Source organism: Desmodus rotundus, chromosome 8, assembly GCF_022682495.2.
Source record: "Desmodus rotundus isolate HL8 chromosome 8, HLdesRot8A.1, whole genome shotgun sequence".
NCBI lineage: Eukaryota > Metazoa > Chordata > Mammalia > Chiroptera > Phyllostomidae > Desmodus > Desmodus rotundus.
This window is the reverse complement of record NC_071394.1, coordinates 2,846,789-2,867,483: the sequence shown is the minus strand read 5'-3', so window position 1 is coordinate 2,867,483 and position 20,695 is coordinate 2,846,789. Positions and strand designations below refer to the sequence as shown.

Here is a 20,695-nt window from a genome sequence, read left to right as displayed (position 1 = left end):
CTTGGAGAAGGAGGCCTGGCTGCGGAAGAGCCTGTGCATCTGGAGTTAGTGTGACCGGCCAGGGTTCAGTCCCAGGTCCCTCAGGAGCCGTTCCAGGGAGCAGGACTGGACCAGCTCCCCAAGATGCCGAGGGCTTCTCCACGCACCTGGGCGGGGGGATGACGCTGACGGCAAGATGCAGTCACAAGGGGGACAAGGTTGCTTTAACGCCTTATTTTGTATGTTTTAACCAGAGTTGGCTATTATTACACATTTCTCTGGAGGAAAAGAAAAGCAGGCCAGGTTCTGGGGAAGCTCGAATGTGATTTTGCTCTGACCTCGGCCATTCCGCCAAAGCAATAAAGAGGGCTTTACGGTCTCCCTGAGTCCCTGCGTCCCGGAAATGAGTTTCTCGACTAAAAACTGCGTTTCTGAGAAGTCCATGAGAGCAGCAGGCCTGCACGGCGTCCACGCAAACCCTGTCCGTTCCGCCCCGTCTGTATGGGCCGCAGTCCCCTCAGCCCCAGAGCAAGAAGGCGGCGAGGCCCTCCTGGAGCTGAGGAAGAGGAGGGCAAAGGAGAGCGGGAAGCTGGAGGGGAAGGGCACACACCTGGGGAGGTGGAGGGGACCGGTGTGGGCGCTGTGCCAGAGGGGCGGACGCAGGGCCCCTCGGGGCGCGTTATTGCCCCGGCTGGCAGCCAAGGCCCAGGGCGGCCAGAGAGCACACTCAGAACCCAGGGCTGGCAGAGCCAGGGGCAGGACCCAGGCCAGCCCTCTGCCTCTAAGAACGGGCCCTGGCCCTCTCCACTACCACAGGGAGCTCCCCCGCACAGGAGGGGGACATGGCCACTGATGGCAGGATGACGGCACCTCCTACCTTTTCACCGCGGTCACCTTTCTGTCCCGGGAAACCCAGTTCGCCTTTCGCTCCCTGCAGCACAAGTAAAGGGAGAGAGCATTAGAACTCAGCTGTGGGAGATGCTGCCCGGTCCAGGCAAGACTGCGGGACTCTGGAGAGACCCTTCTTTCTCTGCGTCCTGCCCTTGCCCCTCAGCACATGGCAGGTGATGCCAGGCTCAGGGACACCCAGTCAGTAAGTGTGAAGCACCTCTCTCTCCAATGGGCACCTGACAGACCACGCCCCCCACCCCGTTCCCATCCACGTCCTCTAAAGAGGCTGCACCCTTTCCAGGGCGCTCTCTCAGCCACTGTCCTCTGTTCCAGCTCATGGAGCAGAGCAGCCTGGTCCCTTCCTCTCCCACAAACACTGGGGAACCCCCCCAATCCCTGCCCACCACTGCCCATCCCCCAGTGGACCAAGACTCCCCAAGGGGCTGCTTTCTAGGGGCACAGGACACAGGCCTAGGGACACAGAGGCTGCCGACCCGTACCTGTTGTCCTTTCTCTCCGTGCAGGCCCGGGAATCCTGGGGCACCTGGGAGCCCCGCCTCGCCCTGTGGAAATGACACGCCCTGTCCTCAGGCTCCCGGGGGGCCCAACTGCGTGCCAGCCCCCAGAGGTCTCTGGGGGTGACACGGAAATACAGGGAGAAAGGGGGTTCTAGAGAACTTGTTCGAAGCCGTGTCCAAGCGCTTTCTCTCTTTGGCTGTTCCCTCTTTCCAGGAACCCTGTTTGGCCTCCCGCGGTGTCTAACGCCTCGTCCTTCAGAACTCAGACACAATGTCACTTCCTCGCCACCCATCCTGACAGTCCTCAGGTCTCAGTGAGGGGTCTCTCCACCCCTTCCACCCCCCCTGCCCGCCACCGCTCGCTGCGCCTGGTCAGCCTCTCTCTCTGTTGATGGACGTGGCCCTGGGGCCAGCAGTGGTGGATGCTGGTAATTATTCGGTAAGTGAGCAGATGCGTGAAGTGAAGGTAGCTCGGCCCCGGAAGATGGTGGACACAGGCCTCGTGTACGTTAATGAACGAACGCCTTGGATGAAGAATGGAGGGAAGAAGGAATGAAGGGAGGAAGGAAGGAAGGGAGGAAGGAAGGAAGGGAGGAAGGAAGGCATGATGGTATGAACACAGACCTTCTCTCCAGGCCGGCCTGCCAGGCCCCGCTCTCCAACCTCGCCCTGCAGAGAGAGTAACAGACACCCATTATTTTCCCATCACACTCGCAGAGCTGACTGACCATTGCCCCCCAGCTGGCCCCGCACCCACAGCTCCCCTGACCATGACCCCGTATTCTTGAACATGCCGCACGGCAACAGCCTAAGTCACAGGCCACGGAGACCAAGCGTCTCGCGTTTCTGGAGGGGCTTCCACATACCCTCGTACTGGTTCTGCTTCCCGCAGAGGAAAGGGCATCTGGACATTCCCCGCAGAGTCTGGACAGGTGGAACTCACTCCCTCTGAGCCTAAATGCTACACGTTGAAACCTGTGACCTCATCCATGCCAACTCCGTATCTATCACACTTCTGGGACACCCAGGTCCCACGCTGGGTGGGGTGATGGAGAAGCTGCTGGTGGGAAGGTCCACGCTGGCCACCGTCCCTGGTGGCTGCACAGACTCTGGCAAACGAAGCTTTGGTAAGGGCTTCACGCCCCCTCCCCCACGGTGTGTTACAACAAAGGCTGGCGTGGGGCGATGTTCTGTTAACACCCAAACTGATCTGGGCGGTGAGCCCCCAGGCAGGCATATACTCTGGTTCTAGTCGCCTGGGTGGAGTTTTGTCCTCGGCCAGTAGGTTCCTGGCTAGTGTTCTGCGGTCAGGTTGGAGTGCGGGACACAGGACAGAGGGGCTCCTGTCTGATCCCGGAGCGTCGGGCTGCTGGGCTTCCCGGATCCCTAGAAATTGCTGATGCAGAGGTGAGTGTGTGGGAGGGAGGGGGACTATAGTTTCTAACCAACCTCGTGTCTCGAGAATCACTAACTTCTTCAATGACAATTTCCGTCTAATATCCATGCCGTTTGGTAAAAGCTTCGATGAAGATTTCCGTAAGGAATGTGGCTTCCTGGTGAGTGAATGCGTGCATGAAAGAGTGAGCGAGTGAATGGACGGGTGAATGAATGAATGAGTGAATGAGTGAGTGAGTGAGTGAGTGAGTGAGTGAATGAGCGAATACATGCATGAAAGAGTGAGAGAGTGAATGGACGGGTGAATGAATGAGTGAGTGAGTGAGTGAGTGAGTGAATACATGCATGAAAGAGTGAGAGGTGAATGAATGAGTGGGAGAATGGAAGGGTGAACGAACAGGCGAGCGGGCATTGGTAGTGAGGGCCAGCACCCCCATCACTCACCAGAGGGGAAGGAAAAAGGAAAAAGGAACTGGAGCGTCCTTTCCGGGTCCCTGCAGCTCCGGAGTCAGCACACACAGAAATTCCTGATGCGCCCGGCAAGCCCGTCAGTCCTCAGTGCGTACAAGCACAGTGAGTCCCTACTGCTCTGGCCGGGACTGTGGAAATACTTGTCCCGCCAACCATCACGTTAAATCAGCTTGGGTGGTGACACCCTCGAAGTGGGAACTGCCTCACACGTGCTGAGGGAAGTGTGGAGGGGCTGGGTGTGGTTAGAGAGCAACTTCCGGGGCCTTGGGCGGTTCCCCCGAATCTCTGCTGTGAGCCCCAAGCCAGAGGCACGCTGGACGCAGCCCTGGACGGTCTGGGATTCTTGCCCTGAGCCTGCGTGGCCGGAGTCTCACTCGTCCTGCCGAATGCGCTCCTGAACCTGCCTCCACGACGGAGCCACCATCTTCCTGGGACATTAGTACCTTCCGTGGGCATTTTGTCAACATAAAGTTACAAGACTCCAGGCCAGGTTTCCTCGGAGGCTAGAATATGTTGCAAAAGCATCAGAACTGCAGACATCCATAGTTCTGATTTTTCTACAGAGATGTTTTACACGTGCAGCACTAGAGACGGCACCCACGTGGCAGGTGAGCTGGAGCAACAGGATCCTCTGCGCGAGTCTTTCCACGGGGAGCCGTGCTCAGAAATAAAAAGTCCACTGATCGGAAGGCTAAAGAGATCCCCCAGGCAGGGCACCTGCAGCTCCCTCCCGGTCCTTCTCCTAATCAACCGCCTTCACCTGCAGAGCCGCACTCCGGGACCTCGACGGGGACCGACTGCTCCTGAAGACCGCTAACCATAACACACATGGCAGGAGACTGAACACAGGGCCAGCCCGGGCGCTTCCCGATTCACGAATCGGAGAAAACACCGCGCTCAGGTGTGGTGGGCTCCGTGCGACCAATGACATCGGAGTGAAAAGAACAGAAACCTTCACCCATGAATCCCACGCTGCCAGGTGCCAGGCGGTCCTAAGACCTCAAGCATCGTCCCCACACAGCCCCCAAGCACATGGGCACAGAACATGGGAAATCACCCACGAGCCCATCTCAACGACTTGGGATCCTAATAAATATTTTTTAAAAACACGCACGGTGATTTTAAAACACAAAGGGTCTCTGAGCTGGTCAGTGGCACTTGGAGGCGCCAAGGGGAGCCTGTGGGCTGAGTCCTCAGCACCCCAACCGGGAGACAGGGTCTGGGGCACTCTCCCCACCTCTGAGTCCAGCTGGGCGGGCGTGAGGTGCGACCTAACCCGTGCTCTTCTGCTCCATCTCACCTGGTCCCCTACAGAAGGACGGCTTCACGCAGAAGCCCCGGGCCTGCACGGGGATCTGAGCCCTGCATCCCCGAGGCGGGGTCATCCCTGGGGGGAGTCCAAGCCCTGCCTGGGCTCCCACTGGGCTGGCGTCCACCCTCCATCCAGGGAACCCTCACTGGGGACCCAGCCAGGGCCTGGCCCAGTCACTCCCCTTACCTAGTTCACAGCTCAGGAGAGTGGGGAGCACTGTGGGGGGACAGCATGCCCCCCCCACACAATCTCCTCCCCAGGACAGGCTCCTTGGGAGACACAGCTGCACGCACGCACATACCACCCCCAATGTACACACCACACACACCACACACCACCCAGGGGCTGGCCTTCTTTCTCCTCACTGCGTCCTGAGCCCAGTGGAGCTGAGACTCGGAGCTGAGCGCCTCCAGGCAAAAGGCAGCCCTGTGGCCCCTCAGGAAAGCCCACCAGGAAGCAGAGGGGCCTGGAAGGAGCCAGGACACCCGGGACAGGCACCCAACCCAGCGCTCGGGGTCCTCACACCCACAGGAGGAACCCTCTCCAAAGGGCATGTGTAGAGGCCCCTGCCTCCCCTCGGGGCCACTGCCACACCCCACCTGCAGGAAGCCAAGAGTCTGAGCCACAGGTAGTAGCAGAGGTCCTGACCTCAGGCTTCCTGCAGGATTCAGCCAGCCTTGTGGTGGGGGAGCAGGGAGCAGTGGAGGGACAGCAAAGGCCAAGGGCAGGGGCAGGGATCCAGAGGTGGAGAGGGGCCTCCCCTCCAGCTACAGGGGTCCCCCTGCCCCTCTGTCCTGCAGGTGCTGCCTCCCCATCGCTGCCGTTTCTGTGGTGCAGGTGTCACAGTCCAGCTAGAGCCCCTTTTCAAGGGTCCTGTTTCCGGCCGGACCTCAGCTGACCCTGACAACTCGGCTCCCAGCCGAGGTCCCCACGGAGCCCCACAGACGCCACCAAGGACCACAAAGGGGTCGGGGCAGGGCAGAGTCCATACCCGCAGGCCGGGCTTCCCAGGCAGACCGTCCTCCCCTCTGTCTCCTGGCTGTCCCTGCAAGGAAAGCAAAGCCATGGTCATGAGGCCAGCTGGGCAGCCACAGGCTGCCTCTCAGGCTGGAGGGGAGAGAACCTGCACTCGGGGGCATTCACGCCCGTCATCCTGAGGGACCCCGGGGACTGACATTGGCCGCTCTGAACACCCCCGGGGTCCACGTTCCCGGCCCTACTTCGGTTTATTCACAAAAACACAAGTGAGTAGAAATGGTGCTCTTCGCCTGCTGAGAAGTCCAGAGGGAGAGAGATGCTACAAAATGTTCCCAGAGCACAAGGTCCGTGGTGAGCCATCCACCTCACGGCCTAAGAGGGGGGGGCGGAGACTGTGCATATGCCTGTAGAGTTCAGTTAAATCCACACTTACTCTGTCCTTAAAAGCTGAGATTCTCAGTCTGCTTATTGAGGAGGATGGTGACTTTTCTCCTAATACTCAAAAGCTGCCTTTTCGGGACTGCTGGCCTGCATGCTGGGCTTACATCTGCTATTAAAATAACTAAGTTCATTTCTTAAAAATATGTGTTGCGTAGTTGGGTTTGTACACAGTTTGAAAACTGTGAATTTGCTTCCCAATTTTTTGATTTTTGACATCTCATTCTTTTCCTCATGACCCTACTATAAAGATTCCCAGCAGAGAATTTTTAAAATTGAAGTCTCATTATGTTAGTAAGAGTCTCTGGAAGTTTTTCCTCCTTGCAAATAAGACAGACACATTTCTAACACAGTTTTAATGCCCACAGCTTCCAAACCCTTTCCTGGTCACCTGTGGGGAAATAAAGAACCTGCCCACACCTGACCTCGTAAGTCCAAACACTTCTGAGTCCCGATCCGGGGCTCTGCAATCCACCTATTTTAGAATTCCCCCACAATCAAGAATCTCTTTTCTTCTTGTGTTCGGCTCCCAAACCCACACCACCCCGAGGACACCTACCTTGGGTCCTGGTGGTCCTGGGAGTCCGTTCAGCCCATCCTTGCCGGGCGGCCCCTGGGGAGGAGGGGAAAAGGCAGGCAGGAGTGAGAGGCGCGTGGGGAAGGCTCACGCTGGGCAGTTTCCAGCCTGGAGCTGCCTGGGCGCTGGTGCCAGAACCACAGCCACCAGCACTCTGTGGTCCTCGACCCGGGGGCCCAACCACCATGCGCTGCCTGACCTGACTCGCCTCCACCGCCCTTTCTCCGGGGTCTGGCCCTCCAGGGCCCGGAGCTGCAGGAGTCGCCCAGCCTGGCTCCCACCCGCCAGCCCACCAGAAAAGCCATTGTCAGGAAACCCTTCCCACACAGCCAGGCCTCCCCGAGGCCACCGTGAGGTTGAGGGTGGTCCACATCAGGGCCTCAGGTGTCCAACCACCGTCCACACCTGCCGTCTGCCCTGGATGCCGATGCTGGGGAGGAAAGGGCACCAGAGTCCCACCTCCGGAAGCAGCCCTCACTCCTGGCACAAAGCAATGGGACACAGGGAGAGAGGGGCAGGGATGCTCACCGCCTGCCCGGGGAGCCCGGGCTTCCCGGGGAAGCCGATCTCTCCAGGTAACCCCTGGGAAGGGAAGCACACGTGGCCGTCAGTCCGACCACTTCAGAGGTCCTGCCCCACCCACCTTCCCAGCCAGGCCCAGACCCCTGGCTGCACTGAGGACACCCAGAGGTGTCTGTACCTCTGGGGGAATCTGGCTGTCCTTGGTGCAGCCACTGAGGAAGGCGGAGCTATCACACCACTGGAGTGGGAAAGCCTAGGGCTCCTCTGGTCTCCTGGGGCGGCTGGTGGGCCAGGTGGCACCTCCCACAACGATTGCTGGGTCCGCCCCCCAGTGCTCTCCCCGCCCCTCCCCACAGCAGGAAGCTCCCGGATGCACCTAAAGTGGGGGAGGGGGCGCGGTGACCAACACTTACTCTAGCCCTCTTGTGCGGGGAGCCCGACCCCACACTGTGAGCGGGCCCCATGCGGACAAACCCAGGGGAACATGTCTCCTCTGACAGGCCCCAGAAGCAGCCGAGATGTGCTGCACAAGCCCAAGGGGTGCTTCCCTTCCACGAGGCTCAAGGGCCGGAGGGCAGGAGGTGGGGTGAGCCTCTCGTGTGTGTGTGTGTGTGTGTGTGTGTGTGTGTGTGTGTGTGTGGCCACACGTGAAGACGTTGTTCCTGCCTCCCACGGGCCACCAAACCTCCACCTATGTGCCCAGGAAGAGAAGAGCAGAGCCAGCCTTACCGGGGGGCCTCCAGGCCCAGAGGGGCCAGGGACGCCGGGTGGTCCTGGGGGACCCTGTAAAGAAAGAGCATGGAGCGGGTTACAGACATGCATGTCGTAGCCTCCTGGGGACACTGTCCTTATGGGGGGGGGGGCCAGGGACGGGGTGGGGCTTCAGCTTTATTGGTAGTGACTCTTTTTTAAGCAAAAAAGCACAAGCAGCAAGAAAAGATCTAAATTAAATCTACGAAATGCTAACATGTCATCTTGGGGGGGGGGAACGGAACTGTTATGTTATCTGTTCTGCGCTATATTGTAACTATGTGAGCGTTGAAAATAGATACACGTGTATAAGCACCTGTGTGTGTAGCGTGTGTGTGCACACTCAGCGGGTTGGTCCATCCACAAAAATCTTCCAGAACGGTGGGTCCCAACACCATCGGCGCTGAGTCACCACCACGGTGAATGACGGACAGACCTGGTCCGTGATCACAGGCGCTACCCAGCTTCCAGGAAGCTTCCAGGAGAGGGAGCTCCGGCCTCAGCTGCTCAGCATCCTCCCAGGTACGCCCTCCTCCCTCACCTCCTTCCCCAGCGCCCCCACCTCTGCAGTGGCCTCCAGTCCCTCGGGGTGGAAAGACAACTCACGGCCTCCCCCATGCTCATCTGGCCCAGGAGCCCTGGAAAGCCAAGGCCCCTCTGGCTCCCTCTGCATCTCACTTCACACAGCGACCACCCCAGGGCTCAGCACTGAGCAGGCGCCCCCTCAGTGTTTGACCAAGTCAGCGGAGTTCAACGGCTCGCTGAGGGGAGGGCTGTGCCTCCAGAGAGAATGCTATCACGTCGCCACCAGAGGGCGGTAAACCCTTAAAAATGGCAAAGGCTGCAGCTTCCGAGGACAGTTCCCTTTCCCTCCTTCTGGGGGACGCACAAGCCCACAATAGGCACAGAAAGGGACCAGAGCTTTCTGGTGGCTCTGCACCTGTCTCTCTGCAGCACGCTCAGTCCTGGGGGTCTTTGGGGGCAGCATCTACTTTTGTCCAAACACATCTGCTTTGCGCTGCAGCCACAAAGGAGCCAGACAGAGCTGGACAGTGGGTGGCCTGGGCAGATACAAATGCAGAGTCCCCCAGTGGACGAGGGGGAGGAGGGCACCAAAGAAGGTGCCCAGCCTCACCCCTAGTGTCACTCAGTCGCCCGCCACCCACACGCTGCTCCCCTCTCCTGGCCAAGCCGCAGCCCAGCACAGAACACAGGACCCCCCTTCCAGAAGGATATCCCAGGCGCTATCTTTATTGCAAGCTGACCTCTGAGGCTCTCACAGCCCACTCGGCCCCACAGAGCTTATCTGAGGTCCCTGCCCGCCACACAGCCTGCCCCTGCGGGCCATTTGGGTAGTTAGTTCTGCCCCCCTTACACCTCCAGGGAGGCTGCCACACTGGCATGTTCTGTCCACTCCATAGAGATGGGTGCATGCTGGCCTCACTCCCCTTCCCCTTCCATCCCCTACAAACTCCTGCAGGCCACCGGCGGCGGGCTCCAGGGCTCCACGGCCCATTGGGGGCTCAGGTGTCTTGTCAGCATCTCCTGGAAATTAAACCTCCTTGTAGGACAATGATGGGACCAGTGCCCAGAGGGTAAGGGCCCATCCTGAGGTCACACAGCCATCCCATGCCCTGGTCCCCAGGGGCCGGGCGTCTGAGGAATCTCCTGCAGAGCTGGCCTAAGCACAGGTGCACGGGCCCCTGTTGGGTCTCTGAGACACAGGATGTCTGGGACACAGCCGAGGGGGCAGGGACTTTGGAAAACTCCCCAAGGAACCGTGGAGAGCCAGCAGGCCCAGGAACTACCCAGCCAGACCAACTCTACGCTCCACCCTAACCGCTGATAACTCCACAAGCACGAGGGCACCAGAAGGGGCCCCTGAAAGAAAGCCCAGCCCCCGTCCCCCATTTCGCATCTGCTGGACACTCAGCTCATGTCAGTCCCTGTGCTGAGGAAGGGCTGGAACTGGAGGAGAATAAGCGGACACTGGACAAAGCTCCAGTCAGAGGCGATGGCCCTGGTCCCTTCTCCCTCCCCACCCCCGGCCTCCACCGCATGAAGTGTCTGCCCTGCGCGGCCTGGGGACCTGGTCTCACCCCCGCCGGTCACGGCCCATTCCACCTCCACACAGTGCTCTCTGAGAAGACTGTCCACACGCAAAGTGGAACAGGCCCCCCGGGGTGAACACGGGCTGGAAGATGGGGTCTGCCTCCTCTGTCACCCGCAGGCCCTGGCTCATGGCTGTGCACACAGTGGGGAGCTGGTGGCGGTCTGCTTATTGGATATGCTGCGAGCTCAGGAACAAGAGCAAACTCCCACACAGCAATTAACCTAATGAGTGCGGTGGCCTTTTACAGAGGGGCAGCCACCGGCAGCAGGCGCAGAGAGCTGTGGGCAGGGAAACCGCCCCCGGCCAGGGTCACAGGGCAGAGGGAGCTGTCTGCAGAGCCCTTTGCAAGTGACGGGGAGCTTCTTGCAAATCCAGGGGGCAAATGGAACCAGAACCACGTGGAGGGAGAGCAAACAGCAACAGGGATGCGATTCCAGCCACGTGGTCTCCAGACCCTGCTCCCAGAGCCACCCGTGCCTTCTGATGGCCCCCACCTGTGCCCTGCCGATCAGACCTCAGCCCTTGCCCAGCCCCAGCAGCCCTCAGACGGAGCAGAGCCCCGGGGGGCCCCCGATGTGTGGGCAAGCGCAGGCTACTGACATTTCCAGGAGGTAACTGGGACATCCAGACTCGGAGGCGTATTCGTTATTTTAAAAATTCCATTTTGGCAACTATTTTGAGCATTAAAAAACAACAATAAAAGCAGCTGCACCAACCAAATACAGCACATCGGTGGGCCGACGGGGGGCTCAGGTTCGAGGCCCGCAGACTAGAGCTTTCGATCAATCACCAGGACGGACAAATTGCCAACAGGTGTGTGAGACAGGCCACTCGGGGCGGGGGGTGGGGGGACAAGCACAGGATTCCTGGTCACAGAAAACACACCCTGTACGCTAGTTCAGCATTCGAATCAAAGAATTTAGAAGGTCATTTTAAACTAAAACGGCTGGACCGTTAACCTTGTTGTTAAGGCCAGCAATGACGGCATGAGGAGAGGAACAAGCCTGGTTTAAGATGGTCTGGGTCACATGCCGGGCCACCTCATGCTACCTGAACAGGCATCCCTTCCCAGCACCTCGGTCCCCCAAAAGGTGGGGGTGCCCCCCCACTGCGGTCGGGATTAGCGAAGGGACAGGAGCTGACCCAGCGCGTGGGCGGCTTTCCCAAAAGTGACTTCACTCTCTCACTAACAAACATAGTTAGAAAGCCAATTAATCTATTTATTAACGACAGTGACAAATTTGCCAGTAGACCTAATGTTAACAACAAAATAATGACTGTTTTAATTATTACTAATGACAACAGCTAAGTAATGAATGACTCTACTTATTAATTAGTCAGTCGAATTACTAATGAAACAATGTTGGATCTTCCTAATGCGATAGTGACCCAACAGCTATTTAATGTGATTAGGAACTGTAATGATGATGCATAAATGACCAATTAACCTAATTATCATCAATAAATGGATGGCAAATAGTCATTCCTAATAGCCACCTGGTTCTAACTGGAACAGATTTACGAAGCCGGAGAATTTGAAGACGCACGAAATGACTCGCAGAAATTAGCACGGCAGCCACACTCCCTGTGCGGCCGGGAAATGGCTGCTTTGGGGGGAAACTGTTCATCACGTAAGTCCTCCCCTCACTCTGCAGCCCCCTGGGCACAACCCTGACAGCCCCCCGCAGCGGCTGCTCCGTGGAGCTCCAGGCCCGCAAGCTCACCCAGCTCTCCAGGGCCAGCCCCTGGCCAGGCTGTGTTCCCACCCATTCGAGGGACTTCTGTCTGTCTGTCCGGACGGCAGGCCCAGCAGTGCTGCCTTGGCAAAAGCTGGAGCAGACACGACACAGATCTCCATTTTTCCTGAAGGGCTGCCAGGATACAGGAGCCACCACCCATGACATCTGGTGACCGACTGGGGACGGCTACCTGCGCATCCACTTAGACAGAGCAGTGTTTCTGCGGGAGGGAGCCGGGGGACAGCGGTTACCTGTGGCCCCAGCGATCCAGGTGTTCCAGGCGGGCCCACGTCGCCCTTCTTGCCCTGCGTGCAGAAAAAGAAGGCAGCGTTAGCAGGCAGGCAGGCTGGCGGCGCCCGCAGCCGCGTCTCCGTGGAAATTGGGGGCTTTGTTTGCCCATCTGGGTGGCAGACGGTCCCCTGGGCGGTGCTGCAGCACAGCAGTGTGGGATTGGGACCCGGCTCAGCTGCGGGGTCAGGAGTCCAGCTTGCATCCCAGCCCTGCTCCCTAGGTGACTTTGGGCACGCATGGCCCCAAATTCAAAAGGACCAGAAAGGGATGCCTGAGAAACATCCTCCTTGTCCTGTCCTCAGCCACACGGCTCCTTTCCTTGAAGACAACTAATGCCACCAGGTGCTACATCGCTCAGGGACATTTTATGTGTAGGCGAGCTACACTCATGCACCCCCCCACATACACACCCCACACGCCTGCACACGCACCCACATATACACATACACACAATGTGCACACACATACATCACATACCCACCCACGTACACACATACACACAGGCACCCGCCCCACACACACCCCCGCCCCATACACATACACAACACACATTACATACATATACATACAATCCATACAGCACACACCACATACACATGCACACTGTGCTCCTGAGCCGCGGTGACACGGGGGACAGCAAGGAGGGGTTAGAGAGGGGTGCTATGAGGAAGGACAGGCTTTGGCCGTCTGTGGACTCACTGGGGACCAGCGGCCTGATCTAGAAACCCCTCGCTCCATAGCCCCGAGCTGTGTGACGTGCCCGCCTGGACAGTGCAGTGAGGTCCAGGCCAGAAGGAGTCTCCTGAGCCATCGGGAAAAGTCCAAACCACGGTGTCACAGACACCTTCCGATGTGGGCCCAGCCCTGGGACATCCCGTCTCTGCCCCCGTGAGCCCAGTGCTTAACGCCAACTTCAGAGAACTGACCTAGGAGAGCTGAGAGCTCCCGCCCACCCCGCCCGGGGAATGGAAGCCAGACGCGGTCAGTGTCCTATCCAGACAGACCCCGCCACGGGCCTCCACAGGGTGTCACCGGCTGCGTTCACCATGATGAAGCCCAAGGTCCGCGGGACAGCCTGGTGAAGCATCGGGACCCAGAACCCGGGCCACAAGGCCACATCTGGGGAAAGGCGGAGGGAAGTGAGCGACTGGGCCCTGGGGAGGGAGGCGGGAAGGGATCGGAGGGGAGGAGAAGGGGTGCAAAGGTCTGGGCTGCGACAGGGCAGAACTACTCATTAAATGCCACTTGTGTTGGGGACATATGGGTTTCCCTCCTCACACAATCCAGTTACCTTCTGAGGGTCCTATGGGATCTCAGCAGCTCCCTGCCCCCCGGGCTGGTGTGGGATCTCACGTAATGACATCACTAACGCCCCGGGAGACCTCAGAGGGTAAGGAAATCTGGAGAAGGCATGGGATCGGGGGCGGCACCCACCCCTGGGAAGTCAGAAGCCTTGTCTGGAAAAGGAGAAATGGGGGCAGGGAGGAGGGGTGGTGGGAAAGGCGGACATGCCAGAAATGGCACCTGGAGAAGTGGACGTCCCAAGCATCCGGTTTTCAACGAAAAGGTGGCCAGAGGCCAGAGACAGAAAAGGGTCAAATGTTTGTGACTGTAGTAGTCCCATAAGGCGGCCTCTCCCCTAACCAAGGCATCATCTTGTTCAGCGTCCCCCAGAGACAGCAGGGTAGTTCCTCTGGCCGGCCCGGTGCCGCGCCTGCCTTCCAGCCTGCAGCCACAGCCCTGGGAGCGGGCCCCGCTCACACACACACCCAGTCCTTTCCCTCCGGACTTTCCTGGGCCAACCTTGGCTAGCAGGTTGCCCTTCCAGAAGGACGAGAGAAACCCGGTCCGCATCACCGTCCACCTCTCATTGAGTCAGGGCTATCCTATCTAGAAGACACGCCCCCTGAGCTGCTCTAGCTGGGAACCACCTGGCGCAGCGACTCTGGCAGGCCTTCGGTGCCCAGGCCCACACTCTCCTCCCTGGAGCAGCAGCTCCACAGCACTGCGCAGACCGGCCCCCAAACTCTGGCCTCTGCAACTCTGCCCGCACTGCTGCCTCCGTAGGGAACCCCTCCTTCCAGCTCGGCTTGTCCCAGAGGTGCAGCCCAGTGCCACCTCTTCAGGAGGCCCCAGGAATCAGGAGGAATAATAGCAAAAGATGACAGACACGCATCTGAGACAAATTCCCCAGCACTTCTGAGGGGATGGGGCAGAGGCTTTAAGTAGGCAGCCGCGAGGGCGTGGCCGCTGACCGCCACCGGAGGGGTGCACTGCACTGTCTCCCCAGCCCTGGCCTCTGCAGGTCGGGACAAAGAAAGGAGCCCTAAATCTAAGGCAGAGGGGGAAGGGCGCCACACAACTTGCTGAGTCTTAGTCTTCTCATGTGGAAAATTATAATCATTGTAATTATCTGAAAAGAGAATTGTGGAAGACATAATTCAGTATTTGAGGAAGTGATTTATAAAGCATAATAAAGTATCACGCAAATATAACAGATGATTATGAGAATGAGGAGGAAGACGGTGGTGATGATAATGAGGAAATGAAAACAGCAGGATCCCTGCTCCTCTGAGTGCCCGTCGTGGGTGAGACCACGTGTCAAGCGGGTCTGGTTTCACAATGGCTGCCTCCTAGCAGTGCGGGGTGGGGGGTTATAGAAACAATGCTCACTGTGTGCTGAGCACAGCGTGACAGTAAGGAATGTACAGCAGTAATGGGGTGATGGTGGAGATGGTGATGGTGATGATAGTGGTGGTGATGGTGGTGATGGTGGTGGTGGTGATGGTGGTGATGGTTGTTGTGGTTGTGGTGGTGGTGGCGGTGATGGTGGCAATGATGATGGATGGTGGTGGCGGTGGCGGCGGTGGTGGTGATGGTGGTGGAGGTGGTGATGGTGGTGGAGGTGGTGGAGGTGGTGATAATGATGGTTACAGTGGTGATGATGATGGTGGTGGTGATGGTGGTGATGGTGGTGGTGGTGGCAGAGGTGGAGGTGGTGGTGGCGGTGGTGGTGGTGGCGGTGGTGGCGGTGGTGGCGGTGGTGGAGGTGGTGATGGTGGTGGAGGTGGTGGCGGTGGTAAAGGTGGTGGAGGTGGTGGAGGTGGTGGCGGTGGTAGAGGTGGTGGAGGTGGTGGTGGTGGTCGTGGTGAGGAAGGTAGCTCTAGCAGTGAATGTAGCAGTGTTATGCAGCCTCTGCATTTGGGTGTGTTATTGGCTGTGTGGATTTGCGAAGTACTGGCCAGGGCAAGTCTCACAGCAATAAAGACTATTTCACTAACAATAAGCCTGCTTGTTGTTTTCCTTGCTACCTAACAGCGTGTTTGGGTGTTTGCCTCTGACCGTGAGGGCGGACACTTCAAGCCATTCTGAGCATCAGGGAGCTGATGTGTCCCACACTGCCCGTCCGCCACGGAGAAGGGGGCCCACAAATCCAGAAGAGCATTCCTCCCCAGCCAGGCCGTGTGAACACAGCCACGTGAACACAGCTGCGTGAGGGCCAAGCACAGTGAGCAGGACTGCTTGTGCAAGGGATTCTCACGTGGGCTGTGTGGCCTTCCGCTCAGCTCCGGTTCTCCATGCCTCCAAATGTCAAACGTGATTATATTCTACCAGTTAGCACTGAAACCAGGTGTTATCCTCACATGAACCCTGGCCTCCCGCCACAAAATGAATCAAACAGTAGCCTGTGATCCAAACGATGTTGTTACCATCTGGTAGCGCAGGAAAAGGCAGGAAAAAAGGCTTTAAAAATTGTAAAGGGAAACAAATCCAACCCAGGCTACCACTGACAAGAGACCGCCATGGCCCTCGCCATGTGTGCGCTAGACGTCAGCGCTGAGGCACCTGGATGCCTGCGGCAGCAGGAGGCCCTCGGCTCCAAGGGCAGCAGCCCAAGGTGAAAGCCGCGGGTCCCACAGAACAGACGCTGCCGCCTACCAAGGGGTCCCCGAGCTCTCCACGGCATCCGCTGCATGACTGCTAACTCCAGTTCAGGCCTCTGCTGTCACGTGGGCGCACACACATGCACACACACAAACACACACCCCCTGCAGCAAAGAGTACAGGCTCGGAGCCAGGCAGACCTGGGCATGAATGCTTGTCCACCATCTATAATCCGGGGGACAAGGGTCATTTGATCCACACCTTTAAGTCTTGGTTTTCTCATTCACGGAAGGGGCTTAAAACCGCCATCCCCCCTAAGACCCCCGTGAGAACGAAGCGAGAAACGCGAGCGGCAACAATCTCCTGGCCGAGAGCCGGCCGATCGTCCATGGATTTCCTTCCAGCCTCCTGTGAGCTCTGCGCCTTCGCAGAGCGATTCTGCTTTTCAAAACACGTTCTTAAAGCGGCTGACACAGGCAGGCAAACGAGGAGGCACTTGGGGGTCAGTCTATTTTTAGAAAGAAGGGGAGCATCATGTTTGATAGGGACAACAATATTCTCCCCTACCGAAGAGAGAGAAGGAAAACCAGGCGTGGAGAAAATGACCACAGGAGCCAAAGGGTTTGTCACTGGCCTGTGGGACGAGCAGTGACAGAGGCCTGGGTGGCCTTGAGCAGGCGGGTCAGCTAGTCTTTCTGGACGTCACATTGCTCGCTGCCAAGCTCAGGAACGCCTGCCAGCAGCTTAGATATTCCAAATTGTACGCTGAGTTTCAGTGCCTGACACACGGGATTCTCTCAGACAAAAATATTTTTTCCTTTTTGTCTAAGAAGAGGACAGAGGACACCCAGGTTGACTGAGGCGGGACTCGGCACCACCGGGCAAGGTCAAGGCAGAATGAAAGTGGAGGTGCAGGAGGGGCCGAGTGCTCTTCTTTAAACCTGGACGCCCCGTGTCGGAGGCCCAGGGGGACCGGATGCCCAGTTCCGGGCCCTGGGAATCCGGTCCCCGAACTTCCCCCACCGCCCAGCTGTGTCGGCCACCCGGGGAGCAGCCTCGTGTGTGACTCGTGCACGCTTGCACACTAACTGTGCCAGATGCGCTTTAATGATTATACAGTCGTGCGCATTTACGTCTACATATTTTACGTTTGTACACTGTATGCGTGTATAAAATGCGCGTGTGTGGGAAGTGGGAGGCCCTCTCCCACATTCTCACAGGCTCACGGTCTGGTGGGGAAACCGGAAATAAACCAAACATGGTCTCGAGCAGGAAGACCACCAGGGAAGCCCTCTGCAGGAAATTAAAACGCTCCCCTGTAAGAGCGGCAGCACGCCTGTTTGGGGCGGATGATTAGGGCGTCACTGGATTTGGGGGGCAAGAATCAGCCTCCTGGAAGCTGGTGAGGGCTCAGGTGCCCAGTGGCCCTGAGCCGGGCTGGGTCCCCTTTGGAACATGTGGGTTCAGATGCCACGGTAGCACCACCCGCTTCAGCTACACCTACCGCCTGGCTCAGACCAGCAGGAGGAAAGGGGAGCCTCCCAAGGAGAAAGGCAGCACCTTTCCTACCTTGCTAAGGTGGGGGCCCAGCCTGGAACGACTGCCTAACATCGTCCAGCAGGGGGCAGCGTGCAGCTCCCAAGCCTGCGCCAAAGGCTCCCACAGCGGCTGGCTCTGACCCTCCCCTTTCACCGTCCTAGTGGAGAAATACCAGCTTCGTCCCAATGAAAGTATTTACCTGGCCGGGGATTACACTGTCTGCCTGAGCTAACCTCTCCGATAAAGGGCCCGCATCCCTCTCCCCACCTAGATTTCCAGCCTCAACTCGAGATTCCCAGGTCCCGGTGGAGTCAGGGTCCCGCCTCCACCCTTGTTACAGCCCGAGGGTGCGCAGTGACAGGGAGTTCTGTTTCAGCTGCTGTTGGTGCAGAGGAAGGGTCAGGTCACCGTGAGGGAGGGAGAGAGGTATTACTTCCGTTAGTAGCCCTGTCTCAGTCTTCCCGACTCAACCAGAGGCTCAGGGCACAGGAAGCTGCCCTGGGCCCACGGGAATGTTGGCTGGGCCTCTGCTCGGCTTTCCCGCAGGTGCAGCCACTGAACCAGAGAAACCCACCTGGAGGGCCAGGGGCCCTGCAGACGCACTTGGTCACCGTCCTCCATTCACTCAGGGAAGCAGGACAAGAGAGGGTCCCCTGTGCTCCAGGATCACCTGTCATCACCCTTCCTGGTGACTCTTGGCTCACGGTCCCTGCCAGACACTGGGTCCTTCACGCCGTGAGCTCTGCCTCTGTCTCAGGGTCCCGTCGCCCGGCCCAGCCTCAGCCCCGCAGGGGGCCACCACCCTTCCCTTTGGTCACAGGGGTCATCTCCTAACCGGCCTCTTTCCCCCGCCGTCTATTCTCCACCCAGCGGCCACACAGGCATTTAGAGCACAAACCAGGCCACGCCACTCCTGCACCCCAATCCGGCTGTGACCTGGCTGCACCCAGAAATGCATGAGGCGGTCGGGGGACGTCGGGACACAAGGCGGACATATGACGAAAGGCTTCACAGACTCAGGCGGGATGACGGCACGAGGGTTCTCCTTCTTTTCCGTGTCCTGTCCTCTGAGTGACACGTGTGGAAACCTCCAGGGACGGGGATGTGACGTGTCAGACTAACCCAGTGCGGGGTGGCTGTGGGCACCGGTGTAAATGGAGCAGTGGGGCCCGTGACCCGAATGTGCTGAGACGGGCATGAGGCCTATGGGGGGTTATTTCACTATTCTCCCTAATTTTGTATATGTTTAGCTTTTCCAGAATATGCAATAGCCCTGCATGTCACACACAGTGAAAGCCACAGTCCTCACCATGGCCCGCGAGGCCCGACGTGAACTGGCTCCCCACCTCCCTGACCCCATCTCCCCCTGTCGGGCCCTCGCTCGCTGCCGCCACCGGGTCTCCGGACTCAAACACACCTGGCGTGTGCTGCCCCAGGACCTTTGCTCGAGCTGTTTCCCCTGCCTCTTGTGCTGTCCCCGGCTCAGAGTGTCCACCTCCCGAGAGCCTGCTCAAATGTGACTGTCTCAGTGGGGTCACCCCACACTGTCTATTGAAACACTAACTGTTACGTTCACACCTCACCTGCCAGGTGTAAACATCAGGAGGCGGGGACCTTTATTCTCCTCACTGGAGGGTCCCACTCGCCCAGAACAATGATGCCCAGAGCCCAGCAGACGCTGAAGAAGCACGTGTTGAACGGGTAAAATTGTGGAAGGAAGAAAAGGGGAGAACAGGCAGGGGAGGAGAAGGGCTGGGAGAAGAAAAATGGCAAAGACGAGAAAGAGAAACAGGAAAGGGAAGGACAGGGGATCGCCCGGGGCCCCAGCTGGTCTGCACCCTGCATTCTGGAGGACTTGGAGTCCAGACAACCAGGAGTCCAGAGAAGCGCTGACACTTGCCACACAGCGTCCTCTCCGGGGCACTTCCTGCATCCCAGTTACTCCCTGCAGCGCCCCCAGCAATTCCTGTTGACACCTGCTCACTCCAGCTAGGCCACCTCTGATGCCACCTGTTCCCAGCCCCCACTCCCTCTCTCAGTGTCATCCCTCGGTGAGACCCCTGTCTCCTCCAGGCTGTGAGTTCATGGAGGATGAGACCTTCACATCCCCAGAGACTCCAGAAGCACTTCGCCAAGTGCTGGCGCGCCGGGAGCACAACTGGGCTTTGCTGACAGACAGACCAGTGGAAGGAGGGGAGAAAGAAGCAGCCAGGCCTCAGGGACAGCCAGCCCTGGGCAGCCCCCCACCTTGCCCCCTCCAAGGGCCTGCCTGTCCCCGGTAGGAGGGAGCATGAAAGCGCTTTCCCGAGACCCAGCAGTTCAGTAGACACTGCTTCTCCCTGTACTCCCCTCCGCTCCCCTCCACCTGGCGGCTCCCCCAGGTCTGCCTGCTCCTCTGGTCTCCACCCTGGAGCGCTTCTCCAAGGCCCTGGCCAGGGTCAGGGTTGGGCACTGCACGGCAGCTGGCATCACTCTTAGGAATTAAGGGTGTTGCTGGGGATGACAAGTGCCACCCCTGGGGAATACAAGGGCACTTTTGGGGTGGGGGTCAGGAAGTCATGGGCAAGGAGGTGTGGGCCTTGACAAGCCAGCTCCAGGTAAGACGGGTCCGTCCCCTAAATGAGACCCACTTGGGGAAAGATGCCGATTACACAGCCCCTCCAGTCGTCCCCGCATTGGAGTCCCGCCCGCCATCCAACACCCCACCAGGAAAAGTCATGCTGTGGAGGCTCAATGCCAGATGAAGCTCCGTCCCCCTGAGTCCCCCTGCACACCCGCTGTGTGGTACCCCGGGCAGTTCCCTGTGGGAACTGGGAGAAGGTGTTACACGGAAGGGCTGGAGGCCAGCAAATGCAGACTTGAGTCCCTCCACCCCCAGGGCCAGGCTCCCTGCTGAGGGCTGGGACGCAGAGTCGAAGGTCAGCACCCCGTCTCCGGCAGGGACAGCAAGGAGGGCGGCCAACCCAAGCATGCCTCCACACCCCTCTATCACATGACCCCTTAACCCACATGACCCCTTAACCACAACACCCCTCACAGCACATGAGCTCCAGTCAGGCGCTGAGCTCCCAATCAGACACGTGAGGCGCGCCAGTCTGGATGAGACGGGGAGTGAAGTTAAGTTCAGTGGGTACCACGAGGCCGTGTGAGGCTCAGTGACCACGTGGGCGTCGAGAGTCGTTACTAGCCTGCGGGCAGCTCTCTACCCTCCACGCACAGTCTTCTCATTCTCCCTCAAGACTCAGCTGCAGCGTCGGCTCTCCCAGGAGCCCCGGCTGCTCCCAGGTTGGGACGGCC

At 58.7% G+C, this 20,695-nt stretch overlaps 1 protein-coding gene across 1 annotated transcript in view; it reads right to left on the bottom strand.

Annotated features, from left to right (window-relative positions):
• Positions 1–20,695, bottom strand: part of COL22A1 (collagen type XXII alpha 1 chain) — a 177,119-nt gene that overhangs the window by 70,952 nt on the left and 85,472 nt on the right. The window contains exons 23-30 of the mRNA XM_045181756.3: positions 11,935–11,988; positions 7,811–7,864; positions 7,088–7,141; positions 6,542–6,595; positions 5,558–5,611; positions 2,013–2,057; positions 1,371–1,433; positions 857–910 (exon numbers count right to left, since the gene is read on the bottom strand). Coding sequence (XP_045037691.2) covers positions 857–910; positions 1,371–1,433; positions 2,013–2,057; positions 5,558–5,611; positions 6,542–6,595; positions 7,088–7,141; positions 7,811–7,864; positions 11,935–11,988 — 432 coding nt within the window. The remainder of the gene's footprint in view (positions 1–856; positions 911–1,370; positions 1,434–2,012; positions 2,058–5,557; positions 5,612–6,541; positions 6,596–7,087; positions 7,142–7,810; positions 7,865–11,934; positions 11,989–20,695) is intronic.